Here is an 18,778-nt window from a genome sequence, read left to right on the forward strand (position 1 = left end):
GAGTACGGTGAAAAGAAACATAATTTTTTCTCTATTATAGGTTGGCGTAAATAGGACATTATGCGGTGACAATCATGGTTCCTTACTTTCGAAAATTGCGAGAACTTCCACGTACAGACTATATTCAGGAAATCGATGGGTGGGCAAAGTACAGTCACTATTAAATACTCGTATGCTGAATGCGAATGCCACTAAAATAGTTATGCGTAAATTGAGGTAAATTTATCACAATATTTTAGATCAGTAAAACAATGTGGGTGGGCCCATCTTTGCTCCTGGGAAGAGAGGGTTCTCCCTCTAGTATCGCCTATGGTTGTGAGGGTTAATATATTTTTCTTTTCTTGCCAACGCCCTAACATTCACGTCAGGAGACGCTACTGATATTTAGCAAGGGTGGTTGGTTGTAGGTGGGTGATATGTCGTAAAATTACTTAATCTACTTAATATTTGGTATTTTTTACGAAGGCGTAAGCCTCACAGTATTCTCCACCATATCATTTTTTTAAATCAAAAATTAGTGTTGGATATAGTAGATAATTTAATAGTCTCATGGGAAACAAAGTTTGAACCTGTTAGTATCTGGAACTAAAAGCATACTTTAACGCACATATGATGTGCAAACGAAAGGTTTTCATAACTTGAGGACCGTGATAAAATGAAAAAGCTAATTACTAAATTATTAAATGTATATTTATAATAAACTAAATTGAGTGTGTAATGTGTTGTTTGTGTAGGATGTATGTGAGATATTGTTGTAGGTGTGAGTGTCAGGTTTTAGAATGTTGTAGGTAGGTTCTTGGTTCAAAGGCACATACCTTCACGGCGTGTAGATTTTCTGAGAATGGAAAAAACGTATTTTGTTTTAGCGTTTTTTTTTCTTGTTTTGTATTTTTAGAGTAATAAAGTTATAATCCTGTTACAATGAAGAGTGCAGTGAAAGTATGAGTTTTTAAAACGACGTAATATTTTTAATGTATTACTGAACGTATCTTTATCGCTCTGAGCTTTTCAGGAAGTAAACTAAAGACTATATACTACTTAAAAGCGCTGAATTGTAGTAATACGGTTTTTATAAGTGGGTTTGAAATTTTACACGTGCTCTCACGATTTTCTGATGAAATTTTGATCAACTAAAAATTTCCCTGACATCATTTATTTTGACATCACACTAAAATGAAATACTTTTAAAAAATAAAAAATAAACTAAAATTATGCTTATTGATATGGTTCGAATAATATTCATCGAACAGACACCCCTTTGGTGCACATCTTGCTGGGTTCGATTCCCAATGGGAGAGCGCAACAAATTTAATTTGACCATCCATCATAGAAAATATAATCTTGGGTCGTAAAACTTTAAAAAAAAATCAATTTCACGAACAGACACTACTTACTAATAGCTGGAATTGTCCAGTCACAGTACGGCCCAGTAGTACATACGAAATTTTCGCCCATGAATATATCTTCCTGTGGCAATTCTCTGCCTTCTAATTCGAGAAGATTTTCCTCGAGGGTCAATCTCCATTCGTGTAAGTTTGTCCTTGACTGCAAAGGAAATATATGAACTTATTAACATATTTTCTAATACTATACTTAATATTAAAATAATAAAAATTATGGACTGCTTCCCATCTGCATCTAAACTTTTTTCCATACAGTAGTTCTTAAATTTATCTTCTTTAAACCTATATCGTATTACTTTCTCTGTCTACATTTTAACATCTCATTCACTACAAATTAAAATCAATAGCTTATGTCGACTTGTTCCTGTCATGCCTGGAATGTAGTACTTCCCTAGAAGCAGCCGTACTATCTTTATAGGACATGTGATTCGCCTACTACTGCATACTTTAATTGTAGTAATAAAGGGTATCGATATAAAATAGAGGTGGTAAACAAACTTATCGTAAAAATAGTGGACTCTGTTTGTTTATTCAAGTTTTGTGTCCTTTTCAGCTCCAAGGTCATATGAGACATTGTTCAATACTTCAATGGTGGAAGGTGGAACCCAAATCAACGTAATGCATTCAATACTTTTCCAAAGGAATCAAACCAGGGGCAACATACACCAAAGGCGCCCGCGCTAGTCACTGGATTTTGGTCCTTGTTTATGAATATTCATTGAATTCCGTTGCACATTTTCACATTCTTCGGAGAAACAAATAATAAAGAAATAGTGTCTGCTTTTTGGTGATACACTGTCCTACAATGAAGAACATCTTAACCATACGGTTAATAAGTACTCGCAATTGTGTTATAAAACTGTAAAATTCATTGATCTTTTTTTTTTTTTTTTTTTTTTTTAATTCGGAAGGGAAAAAACTAAAAACTGTATTGTGGAGTTTATTTCTCCTGGACAGATATCGCTATTCATTTTATCGGTTGATAAGTCTTAGCTTTCTTTGGTAATGGTGTAGACAAAGAGTAAGTAATACAATTGAAATAGTCTGTTCTTCATCTTAGGTTTAGAAAATAACAAAACAGAAGTGAAACAGCAAACTTCTATAATAATAATAATAATAATAATAATAATAATAATAATAATAATAATAATAATAATAATAATGAAAAATGAAATGAAATCTTTAAGTTTTACGTCCTACGGTTATACCGGTTAGGCTAAAGAAGACGGTGATGATGAGAAATGAATGAAGTGGTGGAATGAAGAAAGTGGGAGGAAACGGGAGAACCCCGAGAAAACCCACGAGCATGGTGTTTGTTCAGAATATTATTATTATTATTATTATTATTATTATTATTATTATTATTATTATTATTATTATTATTATTATTTCAAAGCAGTTTATTAGCAACAACAGCCTGACAATCACCAGTGCGCCAAGAGAATACAAAATACAGTGGATACATTGAATCATAATTATAAAATAAGCAGTTTATACATAAAATCATAACACGTGAAATACATCATGATAATGAAGAAAAAAATAAAAGAAACAAACATGTAGTATCTGTAATTAAAAATAACATTCATAGAGATTACATGCGGAAAAATTACATGCATACATGGTGAAATAACATGCATGGACATATATATACTCATATTAAAAACGAAAATTAAACGCATCCATCCGAAACAAAACTACTTTTAAACAGTTTAAAAAAATTGATGATGAACAGCTGAAAATTTAAATTCGAAAAGATCTAAATTAGAACACAATTTATTAACCGTCTCAATACAGGTATAAATAGAAGATTTGGAAAATATCCGAGTGCAAACAAAAAGAATAAATTTCCTGGTTCTACAATAAGGAACTCTCAACGAAATGAAGCCATCTAAATAAATTTTAGATCAAACAAACTGCGTCTTTCATTAAGAGTTAGTAAGTTTAAATCCTTGCGTATAGCACTTAAGCATATATTATCATATTGCTTAAATTTCCATTTTAACCACACAAGAAAATTATGATCATCACCGTCTAGAACACAAATTTACTTTTAAGTTTTTAAATGGTTTTATACGACAGCATACTACTTCTTTCATTGTGTTCATTCTTTTAGCACATTCTTTTCATTTTATGTGTTTGTTTCGAATGCTCCCGAGATCCAATAACAAACGAAACGCTGTACATAAATAATTTAGTATTCATTTATTGTGATAGCGGTGGCGGAAATAAAGGAAACCCAGACCCTCGCCCCTACTCGAACACTTTCTCCCAAGTACTCCTTCTTCCCAGTTGTGGTCATGTTGTTACTAACTACAACATTAAAAAACAGTACAAATTGATAAATACTTTGTGAAATCAAACATTCGAAACACCTTTTTAGCTCAATAACAACTACGGATAATCATTAACGTACCAATCTCTAAGTAGGCTACTAGAAACAACTCGTTTACTATAGTGAGTTTTTAGCACGTATTCATTATAAAACATTAGAAAAAAATCGTTTACTTTGAGTTTGCAGCATACGTTCGTTGTAAAACTATGACTTTCTTTACATTCTTTTGGCCTGATATCAATATCTATTTGTTGGGCAGATATTACACTTAAAAGAAGAAGACCGGCGAAACGTCGCACGGCCGCTGCTTGAAAACGCCGCCGCGTTGGACCTATGTTTATTTGAACTTTTTCCCCCCTTGTTTTTGGTTGTAAAATCACCTCTCCAAATTTTTCGGTCTTGTTCCCTTCCACTTCGTAGCCGGGAGCCAAAAATGATTCTGCTAACATAAACTAGTTCCACATTGTTGGCATGTTCAATGTCCAGCTTTTCAGCTATACCTTTCACCTGGGGTTTTGCAATTCCGAGTCAGTAAAACAACTTCCTGTGTTTCTAAAACAGGTAATGTTTTCTGTAAACAGTGATTAGAGTGTTCTCTTTGTCACAAACCCACCAGGAAGGAAGAAAGAAAAGAAAAACTGAAAATAAAAGAAATGTCACGCAGATCACGATGAGTGTTTGTTTGATTCTGGTAGGGGATCGTCACAAATCCGCCAGGAAGAAAGAAAAAAAAAGTTAGTTGTTAAAACGAAATAAAAATAATTTTCTGATAATAGACGACTGTACCGATTAAAATAAATTTATAAGTTTACATCCCAGAGAAAACATTAGATTGTAATAATGAAAACTGGAACGAAACCTAACTGAATTTAAAATGGCGGGCCAAACCATGACCCAGCATGCTAACACCCAATTTTCGGTAATTGATAATTAAAATAAAGTTTGAAACTGGAAATAAACTTAAGTAAAAGTCAAACTTTTAAAATAAAAATGTGCGTGGAAGCAGAGGAGTTCTTTCGTTCCTTCATTCAGCCATCAACCGCAAATATGTTGCCAAACGAACAACAGATCCGAACTTCTCACAGCAACAGCTCTTCTGGAAGAAGGGCCATGGGACTGAATGTGGAGTTTGCATTGTAAGTTGTCTCCCAATATTGTCTTTTCACGTTATTCGATAAGCTGTGCATTGGGTAGCATAACCGGTACCTCGTGAGGGGACAATCTTTGTACCACTATATGTCTTGATTTTGTAATCTGTAGCTGTTAATAAACCTTTCAGTTAAGTGAATCAAAAGTAAAATGTTATAATTCAATAAAGACCTCATTTTAACTTTAAATATCAAAATCAACTTTACAGTTATAAGATTAAACCATTTAGAAAATTAAAACATCTTTATCTTCCTTCTGCCATATCTCAAAATGTTTATCCATACAGGTCTACTGTTTTGTTTCTGAATATTATGATTTGCAATAAAATCCAAATATTACTAAGCTCATGGGCGGTAAACACTTGATTTAAAGCAAGATTTCTTAATTGTGTTTTGAACCTAAAGCTGTACTTACGTAGTCATCCAGTCGCTCCCTGAACCTTCCGTAGCGTTCTAGTGCTGTTTCCGGATGAACAACTGTATACGGTTTTAGAAAGCTCTCCTGCCTATAATTAAATATTATATAATAAGTAAAATTTCTTTACTAAAATATTCTATAGAAACATAATTTACATATAAAATTTATCATACGTATAAAATACAGGGTATATATATAAACCTTTTACCTTTTACTAAAAATTTTACTCTTTTCAAAAAGTTTTATTTCGAAAAACTACTTGTATAAATAGTCACATCCAGAGCCGGCTCTTCCATATGTGCAACACGTATTTTTGCACGACGCGGCAAAATCTGTCACAACTATATTATTGAAAATAAACATTTCTTGTTGGAAACATACTTCATGACGATGGTAGTTAAATTTACTAAGCTGACCTATATGAATATTACATTCACAAATCATGTTTAGGTCGCATCAGTTTAAGGTCGTGTGGACAATGCTAAAGCAAATGGTCAAACAAATTCCAGTATAAATTGCTTGATTGTTGTCAAATACAAGAACTCAATTCTCGAACAGTAGCGAATAACAGTCCCACCTGTTCCATTTAGTTAGTTATCACAGTTTTGATATGAAAATTAGTCTTGTCTTTGTTACAAACAAATTCGTTATTGAAGGTGGATAGAATTTTAATTTTTAACAGATGTAGAAGGAAAATCAGGAAATAAAAGAGCTAGTTGCACTGGAATTGCAAACTGATATATTGAGATTGAAGCTCGATATTGTATTCTATAAAAAGGATTACCAACGTTCCTCTACAGGTGAGTTTGTTTTATCTTTCACTAACAAAATAGATTATTATTTAAAGAAAAACACCAGACACAACTATATTGTATTTGCAGTGTTTTAGCCTTTCTGAGTGCGAGTGGGTTTTCACTCTCCTTCGTTGTTCATGATGGGATAGCATACTTAAAATCCTGGCTTTTAAGATTTATTCTTTTTGGACAAGGGGGGCGGCAAATGGTACCATTGTACGGGGGGGGAATTGCCTAGGATCTGCCCTGCCCACATCTAATCACACGGATGGTTTTGAAGAGACGTAAACATTACAGCGTCGTTTACTGAAATTTGATATCTCCAACCGTTCAAGATATAGTCCTACGTAGACATCAAGCGGTTTGAGATACCCAATTGCTGTAAACGGCATTATGATCTTTGTGTCTATTGAAAATCATCTACATCATTAGATGGGATACTTATCTAAGCACTTTGTCAAAAAGAAAAAAAAAAGTCTCTCGAAAAGCGACATTTTCAATTCTTTGCAACTTTGCTCCTCGTTATTCGAAACACCTTATATCTGATCATAGTAGTTGACACTAAGGTATTTTATATGTTCGTCTCGTCTCGCTCGTTTCACTTGCGTTATTATTGTTGTAGAGATCTCAAAAATGAGGACGTTTGTGATATTAACCTCCTTAGGTCGCAACACTGAACCTCCTTAGTTGGAGTTGTATGTTTACGGTTAATATGTAGATTTGAAGTTTGTAATAAGCAAACGTATTATCATTTGAGAAAACAAAACTCTATGTTGGTTTGGCAATACTGTTAGTCTAGTGGTATTACAGAGCATGCCAAACAATGTTCCCCTGGTGATAAATCTATGGTCCAAAATTTCATCGTCTTTTGTCTATTGAAAATGAAATATTCAAGTTTTACATTCCACGGATTCCGGCTAAGCTAAAGGAAACGGTGAGAAATGAATGAAAATGGTGGAAAGAAGCAAGTGGGAGGAAGCGGGAGAACCCCGCGTAAACCAACCCACATGGTGTTTGTCCACCACAAAGTTCTTTTGGCGCGAGCTTGAATCGAACCAAGGATGCCATGTACAGTCCGCAGCAAAAAACCTGCAACATGCGAATTTAAGTTTATTGTGAAACGACGAACTCTCTTGCTCCAAAATAACTGTGCAGGGCAGGACGCCGAGGTTTCTCCTGGCGTGATTCGTGCCACTTAGACGTTATGTTGGTTCCCAGCACTGTTAGGCGTGATTTCACAATAAACTTACATGCTTATGTTGCAGGTTTTCTGCTGTGGACTGTACCAGAGGTGAACGCTCTACTACTGAGCCACCGCGGCCCTTCTTCTGTCTATTAGTTTGAAAGCTACAAGAATGTACCAAGAGAAATGGTCCACCCTACAGTGACAATGAAAATTTAATGGAAAAATCAGCTTAATTCGTAGCAACTACTCTCTCACCCTTCTAAAGTTGGGAAAACATTATTATTATTATTATTATTATTATTATTATTATTATTATTATTATTATTATTATTATTATTATTATTATTATTATTATTATATGATTTTGAGTTTAACTTCGCTTTGAGCGGTGAGGCTATATGAAACGTGGACCTACAGGCTAACGTGGAATCCGAATCACATTAGCTCCCGCCAGGAATCGAACCCGGGTCTTCCACACCAAAGGTTATTATTATCACTCAACATATTAAGTACATGATAACTAAATAATAAATGGTACATTAAATGATGAAACTTTCGACTTCCACACATAAACCGATAATGATTTTTGCTTCATATTCAATACGTGTGCAGGAAAATAAGAGAGTCGGGTTGGTAAGATTTTCACACAAGGTTCACTTTTTGCTTTAGAATGATATTGAACATTAGTACTTTACATAAAACCTTTATGATCATAAATTCGACATTTAAAGGGCAAAAGAACCATTATTGAAAAAAAAAATATTTCGAACAAAACTTTATTTGCTTTTGCACATTCCTACTCTGAATTAAAAATCACAACCTTCCATTCAAAAAAATCAATACCCAGCCTAAATTCCCAGCCTCCTGGTGTGTTGATGAACTTACAAATTTCATGATTTAATTGAATGTTGACAATTTAGTTACAATATTATTTAATATTTTGATTAAGTTAATGTTGCGCGAACTTTAGAAGAGATGAGTAAGAGGAATTTAACGTACATAAGAGTCTTTTTACAATAATATTTTCAATTCGTTTTGAGCGCAGAAAGACACGCTCAAACAAAAACAAAAATTAAAACTTTTTTGAAAATTATTTGTTGGTACATTCTGAATCCGAATAATAATAATAATAATAATAATAATAATTGGCGTGGGAGATCCGGGTTCGATTCCTGGCGGGAGCTCAAGTCGTTTGGATTCCACGTTAATCGGTAGGTCCCGTCTCATATAGCCTCGCTGCTAAAAGGAACGCTAAGCTCAAAATCATATAATAATAATAACTACGTTTACACAACTTTAGAAGGATAAGGGAGTGGTTGCTACGAATTAAATTTTCATTGTCAATTTAGGGTGGACCCTTTCTCTTGGTACACACTTGTAGCTTTCAAACTAATAGACAAAAGAGGGGCCGCGGTGGCTCAGTGATAGAGCGTTCACCTCTGGTACATGAGGTTCTTGGTTCGATCTCAGCTCGCGCCAAATGAGCTTTGTGGTGGACAAACACCGTGTATGTTGGTTTTCTCGGGGTTCTCCCGCTTCCTCCCACTTGCTTCTTTCTACCATTTTCATTCATTTCTCATCACCGTTTCCTTTAGCCTAGCCGACATAACCGTGGGGTGTAAAACTTGAAGATTTCATTTTTAATAGACAAAAGACGATGAAATTTTGCACTATAGAAGTATCACCACGGGAACATTGTTTGACATGTTCTGTAATACCACCAGACTAACAGTACTGCCAAACCAACATTGAGTTTTGTTTTCTCAAATGATAATACGGTTGCTTATTACAAACTTCAGATATACATATTAAGCGAAAACATACAACTCTAACTAAGGAGGTTCAGTGTTGCGATCTAAGGAGGCTACTATCACAGAGGAACGTTAAACTCAAAATCAACTTCACTCAATAATAATAATAATAATAATAATAATAATAATAATAATAATAATAATAATAATAATAATAATAATAATAATAATAATAATAAAATTAATAATAATAATAAAACATTTTATTTTTAAAACTGGATTTCCAGTCTAAATAGGTCACCTCCAATGTTCTTGCTAAAGTTCCAGCTTCCACCATTTAAGAATTATTGAAGAGTTTAAGAATTTAATTATAAAATTTAATATTTTATCAAAATTCATCAACTGTAGAAAACGTTTCACAAGTGAAAATACTATTATTAATTTGACACATACGATGATTAATATATATCATGCTTTTGTTTCAGGACTGGACAATGAAAACCCTTGTTTTTAGGTGGTATCGCATCATACTTTACTACGTGCTACAAAACGACAGAAATACCATGCTAACCAAAAATTGGATAGCGAAATGCGATACATCTATGGTCATAATTTATTACCGAAGTGACCTATTTTTCGGACAAGAACCTTATATCATAATCTTTTCTTCATGACAGAACGACTCCTTTCCGACTTCACGTATCGTAAAAATTCAATGAGAAACATCCCGATCTCTTTCTTTAAGTACCTTTCAAGTTCTCAACAACATGAAACAATCCACTACGGACTAAGCACTATGCTACTGGAGACTGGTGGTAGAATTGCACTAGACCTTATGCAGTTAATACTTCATTCCATCTGGAAATAAAGACCCTCAGTGGGCTTTTAATATGAAACGCTCCAGCCTAATTTTCGGAAACTAGATTATTAGCAAAAACGCCGAGTTTTAATAGTATCTTCATTTCTATCATTCCTACATTGTAATAGCTGTCTCAAACTCTGGTAAGGGGTTTGTCAACGTGTTCTTCAATCAAGACTACTTCAGTAGAAGGTCAGATATGGCGTGATAGCTAACAAACAAGGCTTTCACATCGAGCACAACCGCTCATTTCTCAGTGAATTTCAACGAGGAAGCATAAAGTGACAAGTTTCTAACCACAAACATGAAAGAACCTTCTGTACAGAAGTTGTTTCAGTTGTACTGAGCCGAAGTAAAAATGTGCATCTGTACTGTGGATGTGCAACTGATCGCCGTGAGATTTCCACGAGGCAAGCAGCAGTATCTCGTCAATCGTGTAGTAGAGCAGCGTGGCCAAGCGTACTCTGATGACGCCGAAACTGAACAATTTCTGGGATGGGTTTATTGTGGCTCTTTTCTAAGTTCACGGCGTCGTACGTCGTAGAAGTGCGCCTTTAGTGAACGTGAACCGGGTTCGACCACGTGGGAGGGCACAAAAGTTTAATTTCATAAATCGTCCTTCTCCTTTAACCTATAGAGCATAAATGAAGAACGTTAAACTAGAAAACCTTCATTTCTTTCTCATACAATTAAGTTGTCTTACCTCATATCTTTGTCATTGTAGAGTAAAATACAAAGTTCTGGAACTAGATAGATGATGTCACATCTCCCGTCATCGTTGCCATCTGGCTTTCTCGAGATCAGCATCGGTTGATTGGGCTCCACAACTAACACTTCGTATTTCTGGAAATAAGAATTTGAATATTTAAAAAACTCAAAACATGGTTAAAATTCTACACAAAATTCAATACAAGACTAATTTCTGAAAGAGGGAGCGGATTTTAATAATAATTCTACATAGAAATACAGTTTCCATCACACCAGACGATCATATTACATACATATAGGGAGAGCAACAATGAAGAAGAAACTATCTTTACCTCATTCAGTTATTTCCGGATTTTTCTGGTGCAACTGAGGAATATTTGCCGAAAAATGTAGAAACAAAGAGTTTGAAATTCAGAGTGATCAGTTAGGAAAATACAATCCATAATGTTCAGCTCACACTATTCCATGTGTCCTTTTTTTACTATTTAAATTACTTATTTCATTATTTTTTAATATATTATTAGCTTCAATGAAGAAATCCCCATTCCCGTCTCCCTGGATATACGTAATGTACGTACAAAGCAAGGGAGGAGAAAACGTTGTTGTAAGTTAATATTTCGAAAGGTTCTGTACATCAATGATGTCAGCAATAGGGTTGACGAAAGGAGTAAGAGACATCTCTCATCGAAGAATAACCTCGGTATTCAGAAAATCCTCCCACCTTCTTCTAAGGACTCATTTCCATTCATAACAACCATTCTCTTGAGATAATACAGGATGGTTAAAAACAAAACGGACAAGTTCCATGTAGGGCTGTTCTGATAATCGAGTAATCGATAACAATTCGATAAAATTTCAAAACCGTTTCATCGATAAAGAATTTTAATTTTATCGAATTATCGAATTTTCGAGACTCCCGAAATGTTTGAGACTCTCGAAATGCTCGAGAATCTTGAAATGATCGAGACTCCCGAAATGTTCGAGACTCTCGAAATATTCGAGACTCCCGAAATGTTCGGGACTCTCGAAGTGTTCGAGACACTCGAAATGTAAAAAAACATTAGACAACTTCGAGACACTCGAATTGTTCGAGAGTCTCGAATTGTTTGAAAGCAGCAAATACAGAAATATATCAATTTGATCGCATTTGTCGAGTCGCTTGAATATTTTGAAAAGTTCGGGATTATCGGAGTGTTCGGAAGAAACAATGTATTCGAGGTTATCATATTTTAGTTGTATATAATATGTATTACATATATGCAGGGTGTTCATTTTAAAACTTCTCTCCTGCAATGAAGGGAAGGAAAAGATCCCACAGATCTGTACAAGGTTTAATCAGTCTGTCAGAAGAGAGAAAGAAGAAGAGAAAACATGCATCACCGGAATGTAATTGGAATCCAAGATACCATTAGGCTACTAAAAGTCATTTTGCCGATTGCGCCAACAACAGGGCAGGCAGAAAAATAATTTTACATGTGATTTCGACAAATACAACTTTGCAATATCTTATCAGATGAAAAAGTTGTTTGACTAGTTTGGCTGCAAGAATGAATCATTGGAGAGGTGAAGGAACCGAACTGTCCATCACTACTTTCGATAATACCCGAAACTTCGGTAACACTCGAAATGTCGATAATACACGAAACTTCGATAATATTTGAAATGTCGATAATACCCGAAACTTCGATAATATTTGAAATGTCGATAATACCCGAAACTTCGATAATACTCGAACTTTCGATAATACCCGAAACTTCGATAATACTCGAAATTTCGATAATATCCGAAACTTCGATAATTTCAAATACTCGAACGGTTTCGAGTAACCGATGACAACTCGATAAATTTTCACTCCCGAAGTTCGATAGGCCCTCAGCCTTATCGAACACCCCTAGTTCCATGAGGTGATGCTACACACCAAAACAAGAGAAGTTGCAGTTCAAGTTGGGTCCAAATCTGCTTAGTTTAGACATTAGACAAGTGCGAGAATCTCGGCAGAGATGTTCTGAGCGTAGGAACTGGTTGGGTTATTAAACAGAAGTCAAACGCCAGTCAGAGGAAAGAAAAACCACAGCAACCGTTGGTGTTACAAATGCGGACGATGGGTCACTGCGAAAGAAACTTCCCAAAGGACGTAAGCCTGTAGTTGCTATTTTCTAATAAATCGAAGTGAGACTGAATATCGCAACTACTGAAACAACGATGTTTCCATCGGATGCAAGAAATTTAGCAGTTGAGATTGTGATCAGAACACACTCCTTTCACAATCTGTTAAACGTAGGAAGATCTCGGTATTGCGTACTGATCTTAGTTATTATCTATGTGATTAATTCCCATGAATTCTATCCCCAATAAATCTTTTTTTATCTATGTCATTACCAAGTTTAAGTTCGATGTTTATTCTAATTTTTAAACGAATTTGTAACATGATACAGAAGAGTAATGTATCTATTGAGTTTCTCCATTGACAATTGTCGTATTTGTATCTCCACTCCACGTTCGATTCCACATCACACATGATGTTAAATAGTTGCATTGATCACATTGCTGTTTTGAAGTAGACAAACTATGAGATATGATTTTTGCAAACTATAGTCTTCACATTTCCTAAACAAATGCAAACAATTACTTACTTCCCAATAGTAGTCCATAAATGATATCTCATGACCGTCATATTTGAATGTTGAATTTGGAGTAAGATGAAAGGCGACCTCGTCTATGAGATGTATTTTTCCGTCATATAATGTTAAGGCATCTCGACCAACAACTTTATCTGTGAAATGGTGCTGAAAAAGACAATATTAAAGACGATTAACTAAATAGATGTAAACTATTAATTTTATTAGTACGTAAAAACTATAAGTTACGTGATAATTTGTAGACTGCTCACGTTCACAAAATTATTTATATCAAATGGATGTCTAATTTACTACTAATGTAGAATTTCGTATGAATAGCTGTTTTCCGACGAAGCTTCAATAACTTGTTGGAATGCAATAAGTTTAATCTTGATCTCGTATAATCACTTAAAGGGTCGATACATTATTTTAAAACAAAAGGCTCTGATAATTGCATGTGAACTAAAAGTCTGCATATTCCCCGTGTTTCTAAAAAAGCATTAGTTACGAACTTAAAGAAAACAAAATCTATTAATCTTTTTATGGGTTGAGTCTAATCTGCAAAGGAGGATGGAGATGGTAGAAAATCTCTTCCATGTCCTGAAATTCAATATTCAATTAAGATATATAACAGCTTGAAACGGTTTACTATCCTGCAAAAGAGTAGAATTTACTAGAAGAAACTAGTTTATATATACCTTACATGTTTCATTGCTATGAACTTCCAATCAAACTGATCAACTCTAACGTAGTTCCCGGTACTGTATAGAGAGTTACATCATTTCTACGTAATTGATCTGGATTAATATTTGCCGATTCATTCAAAGATTTGACAAAACAACAATTGAAATATCCAATTTTGCTGGTTGACTACACAACGTTACAAATTATTAACCCCTTAACTTACCATTTATTTTTCAGAAATCGATAAAAGTTAAACTATTTTTTATTGATAAAATTTTAATGATCGTTGTCCATGGATGCTATAACTATTGTACTGTTCAACGCTATGCCCAACAAAACTATTTATAGTGCTTCAAAAATAAATAAGCTCAAAATCCCAAATATATTCGTTTGGTCAAAACGTGAATACACAGACTGGAAAATAATTTTTGAAATGAACCTTTCACACTAAATTACCATTGAAAATTACCATATGTTAAAAACAATACAGAGAAATACAAAGAAAATTTAACGGAATTTACAATGCTTTAACCCTTTAACTACCTTTTTTTTTTAATGTGAACCTTCTTTTATATGTAGGACTCCTTTAATGTGGGATATTCCTGATATCTGTACACAGTTTTGGAAACTAAACATAAGTCTCCTGGTCACATCTGACCCGATGGGAGAACAACATTCATTTTTTTTTTTTTAGAATTTTCTAAAAACAAATTCCCAACGATGTTTAAATTATTCGCATGGGACACATGTATCCCGTTGGTAGTCAAAGGGTTAAGATAAATAACTTTTAAATGCAGAGAATATTCGTCTTTTCATTGTTGCTGACAGTACTCTGACTTTCTGATCCATTGTACTGTGAGTCTACATCAATACTCATTACTCAATGAGAATACTCTCATTTGTATGCAAAATAGGCAAATAAATAAAATGAAGATTTTTTAAATAATCTAGGAAAGTAAATCAGAGATTAGTAAGAAATATTTTCTTCTTCTCTCCAAATCAACAAAGATAATTTACTGAAAACATTGCGTGATATGTTGATCTATCTGCTATACTCAGAAAAAAATTTATTTAGAAATATCATGTTCGAATAAATCAATTTTACACGAAAAAACCTACCTTGTACGCCGTTACATCTCTCCAGTAAGCCTCTAAGAACAATTCATAAATTGTATGAGAGGCTGATATTTTCTGCACAGTCTCCACACACAACAAGTTTCCGTCATCATTAACAGATGCAGATTCTGATATTCCGGGAAATAAATAAGCGTCCTCTACTTGTATGTATTCGACGTCATACTCGTGGACGGACATTCTGTTTCTAAATCTGAAGCCTATTTTCTCTGCAAATGACCCAATCAAACAATTTAGGTATTGGACCCACTTTTTGGATCTCGAGTCTACCATTCCACTGAACCTCAACTCGATTATAAAGTGTCGTTCATCTTTTTCTATCTTCGAGTATAACAGCTGGTTCTGGAAAAGATAGAACACATACCTAGATAATTATATTTAAAGAAATCCTATTGTGGGCGTAAGAAAATCAGTATAATGTACACTACTTGACAAATCCTAAGGAAAAGTGCAATCTTCGGAATAATTCAGAATACACATTGAGGTAAGAAATGTAACGCAGTACATACCCAATAGAGACAGTGCGCAATTATTCGAATGGAAAATGGTACAGATTGCGAAACATGGAAAAAGAAGAAAACAAGGATATGACGCTCTTTGGAGTATGTCCAAACAGCGACGAAAAATGGATCATCCTTCCAGAAGGACAGAGATATAAGTACCCCAGCAAGATGTGCGACCTCCTCAGACACTAATGCACATTCTGCATCTGTAATACTGTCTACTAAATTAGTGAGGAGTCCTTGGGGGATATTGTCCCACTCCTCTCGTAAGGAGTTTGTGAGTTCTTGCTCGGTTCGGGGAGGGGGAGTTCGTTCAGAAATACGTCTGCCAAGGATATCCCAGACATTCTCAATAGGATTAAGGTCCGAAGAGTAAGTAGCCATTGCATACGTGTAATCTAAAGGTAACCAAGAAAGGTCTGTCATTTTTTCACCCACCACCTTCGAACATCGATATATCACCTAAAACGTACCTGGTAGATCTAAAATAGTCCCCATAAGCATCGACGACCTCCTGCCAACGTTCTGAAACGCCATGGATTTCATCGCGCTAGAACTTGGTGGGCCGTGAAGCGAAGAAGGTATCACGTGCATTTTGCATCTTTACTAGGGATTTAAACTGGCGTCCTCTAAGGTGATTTTCCAAGGAATGGAACAGGTGATAATCGGACGGTGCAATGTCCGGGAGTATGGCGGACGCAAAAGTATTTCTCATCCAAGGCGTAGAATGGTGTACTGGGTCATCGTAGCCACATGTGGCTTAGCGTTGTCCTGTAACAGGAGGACCCCTTTGTGATTCAAAGGTGCTGGTTCCAGAGTTTTTGAGTTTTTCTTCAATACGGCTCAACTGCTGACAGTACACAGTTGCATTGATGCTCTGACCAGCTGGTGGTAGTTTCCGATGCACGATGCCACGAGCAGTCCACCAAACACACAGAAGGACCTTCTTCTGGTGCAGTGCTGGTTTCGCCTGTTTTGGAACCGGTTCATTGAATGTTAACCAATGATGACGTGTGGCTTAGCGTTGTCCTGTAACAGGAGGACCCCTTTGTGATTCAAAGGTGCTGGTTCCAGAGTTTTTGAGTTTTTCTTCAATACGGCTCAACTGCTGACAGTACACAGTTGCATTGATGCTCTGACCAGCTGGTGGTAGTTTCCGATGCACGATGCCACGAGCAGTCCACCAAACACACAGAAGGACCTTCTTCTGGTGCAGTGCTGGTTTCGCCTGTTTTGGAACCGGTTCATTGAATGTTAACCAATGATGACGGCACCGTGAAGCTTCGTACAAGACCCATTTCTCGTCAGATGTCAACATCCTGTCCAGAAATGGCTCCTTCCTCAGACGGGACAGCAAAGAAACACAGGTGTCTGCTTGCGTTGCCTTCTGGCCCGGAGTCAAATCATATGGGACCCATCGACCCAAATTGTAGTGCTTCCCAAGTTGATGTAGATGCTGCTGAATGGTTTCTCCACTCACAATGAATTGTTGTCCTAGTTCCTCACATGTTTGGGCACTGTTCGTCTCAATTGTCGCTTGAAGATCTTCATTTTGTACATGTGCTGGTCTTTCGGCACGTGGTGCATCTTCGAGTGTTTCGCCACCTTCCTTAAACTTGTTAAGCCACCGCTGAACTGTCCGATAATCACGACACCCTCACCAAAGACCTGGCATATCTTCCGCCCCTCTGCAGCTGCGTTTGACCCCAGTTTGAACACGTACAGCATACACGCCCTTATGACGCTGTGTGGAGTTTCCATGTTCACTCTGTCCTTACGCAAGTTCAAGGTGTAAGTGAACTGCCACAACCAGGTAGTATGTTGGATATACCCAAAACAACAAAAGACCTTCGCCTTATATCCATTCGCATTCAACTCACGGCGTGACGGCCAACTGAACACGTTCAAGTGTGTCCGATACTTCAGCGGTACTGTGTGGGCGCGCATTGTCGTCCATAAATAGAAAGTCCGGACATACTGCACCCCAAACATGAGGAACGTGATTCAGAAAAATCCCTCTGCAACACCGCTGTGATGTCACGCTACCTCGCTCAAAGGTGTGAAGCGGGGCTCTTTCAGCGTACATAATGCTTGCCCACACGATCACGCCTTGGCCATAGCGATCACGTTCATGAAAATTCTGGTGTGCATAACGCCTTCACAGCTCTCTCCGCAGTAACTGGTGGTCAGAATCATTTGTCACAGTGAAACGGGATTCGTCGGAAAACATCACTTTGGACCTCTATTGCTGATCCCAACCAACATGTTCCTGACATCACTGTAATCGTTCGCGACGATGGCGTGATTGAAGTGAGATGCATTTAACAGGCTTCCGTGCATACAAACCAGACTGATTTAAGCGCCGCGAAATGGTTCTAGCAGATACTGGTACTGTAGCGTTTGCGAGGTCTCCAGCTATCTGACGCAGAGTGCGCTGTCTGTTCTTTTTCGCCACGAGGGATACATATCGATCGTCTTGAAGTGTGGTCTTCCTTCAACTACCACCAGCATACTTTCACATCGCATTTCCACCTTCCGTGGCTTTTTTCCAACCGCGAGATAACACCTTTTGACACTCCCATTACTGTCGCCACAGTAGTGGCATTTTGAACAGCTTTCAGCCTTCCAACTGCACGTCCACGATCGTACCACTTAAATATTGTCTTGAAGCCATTTTGCACGTAATTATTTCCCCATCACACTGAATTTCATACAACAGTTCCACCACCTACGGCGCTATCTCACTGCATGCACTTTCGAGTAATACAGATTTTTCGTGCACTGCCTTTTACACAAATAACGGATCCTGCTCAAGTACGCCTTCTGCATTGCATTTGATTGTAATTGGTCGGCTGCAGGGAATGTTACGTGGTACAGATCAGTTGTTTCTTAGCAATTCTCAAGCAGTGTACATATATTCATATTATTCTCTAGAGAGAACATATAGTCACTAAATACAAACAAAGTGAGTCATCGTTGAAAGGCAGACAGGTGAGAAAATGCTAAACTAGAAAGTGACACAAAGCGTTCGGTATTTGTGCCACTTGTCAGTTCTGGAAGTGTGATAGAAAAGCGTAGCTTCCACATGTCAGTTAATTATTTCAACAGAGAAAAAGAGGTAAACATCAGAAGGATGGAAATACGGCTGCAGCAAGATACCCATGAACAATTTGTAGAAATATACACATACTAAAGAATATGTAATTATTCTTTTCCAACTCAAAAGAGAATTTACGT

At 36.3% G+C, this 18,778-nt stretch overlaps 1 protein-coding gene across 1 annotated transcript in view; it reads right to left on the reverse strand.

Moving 5' to 3' along the window:
- LOC145674608 (piwi-like protein Siwi) overlaps positions 1–18,778 on the reverse strand; it is an 82,793-nt gene that overhangs the window by 19,928 nt on the left and 44,087 nt on the right. Inside the window, exons 4-8 of the mRNA XM_081744826.1 lie at positions 15,024–15,380; positions 13,236–13,388; positions 10,598–10,737; positions 5,302–5,392; positions 1,395–1,545 (exon numbers count right to left, since the gene is read on the reverse strand). Coding sequence (XP_081600952.1) covers positions 1,395–1,545; positions 5,302–5,392; positions 10,598–10,737; positions 13,236–13,388; positions 15,024–15,380 — 892 coding nt within the window. The remainder of the gene's footprint in view (positions 1–1,394; positions 1,546–5,301; positions 5,393–10,597; positions 10,738–13,235; positions 13,389–15,023; positions 15,381–18,778) is intronic.

Source organism: Thermobia domestica, chromosome 17 (assembly GCF_964235325.1).
Source record: "Thermobia domestica chromosome 17, izTheDome1.hap1.1, whole genome shotgun sequence".
Classification (NCBI taxonomy): domain Eukaryota; kingdom Metazoa; phylum Arthropoda; class Insecta; order Zygentoma; family Lepismatidae; genus Thermobia; species Thermobia domestica.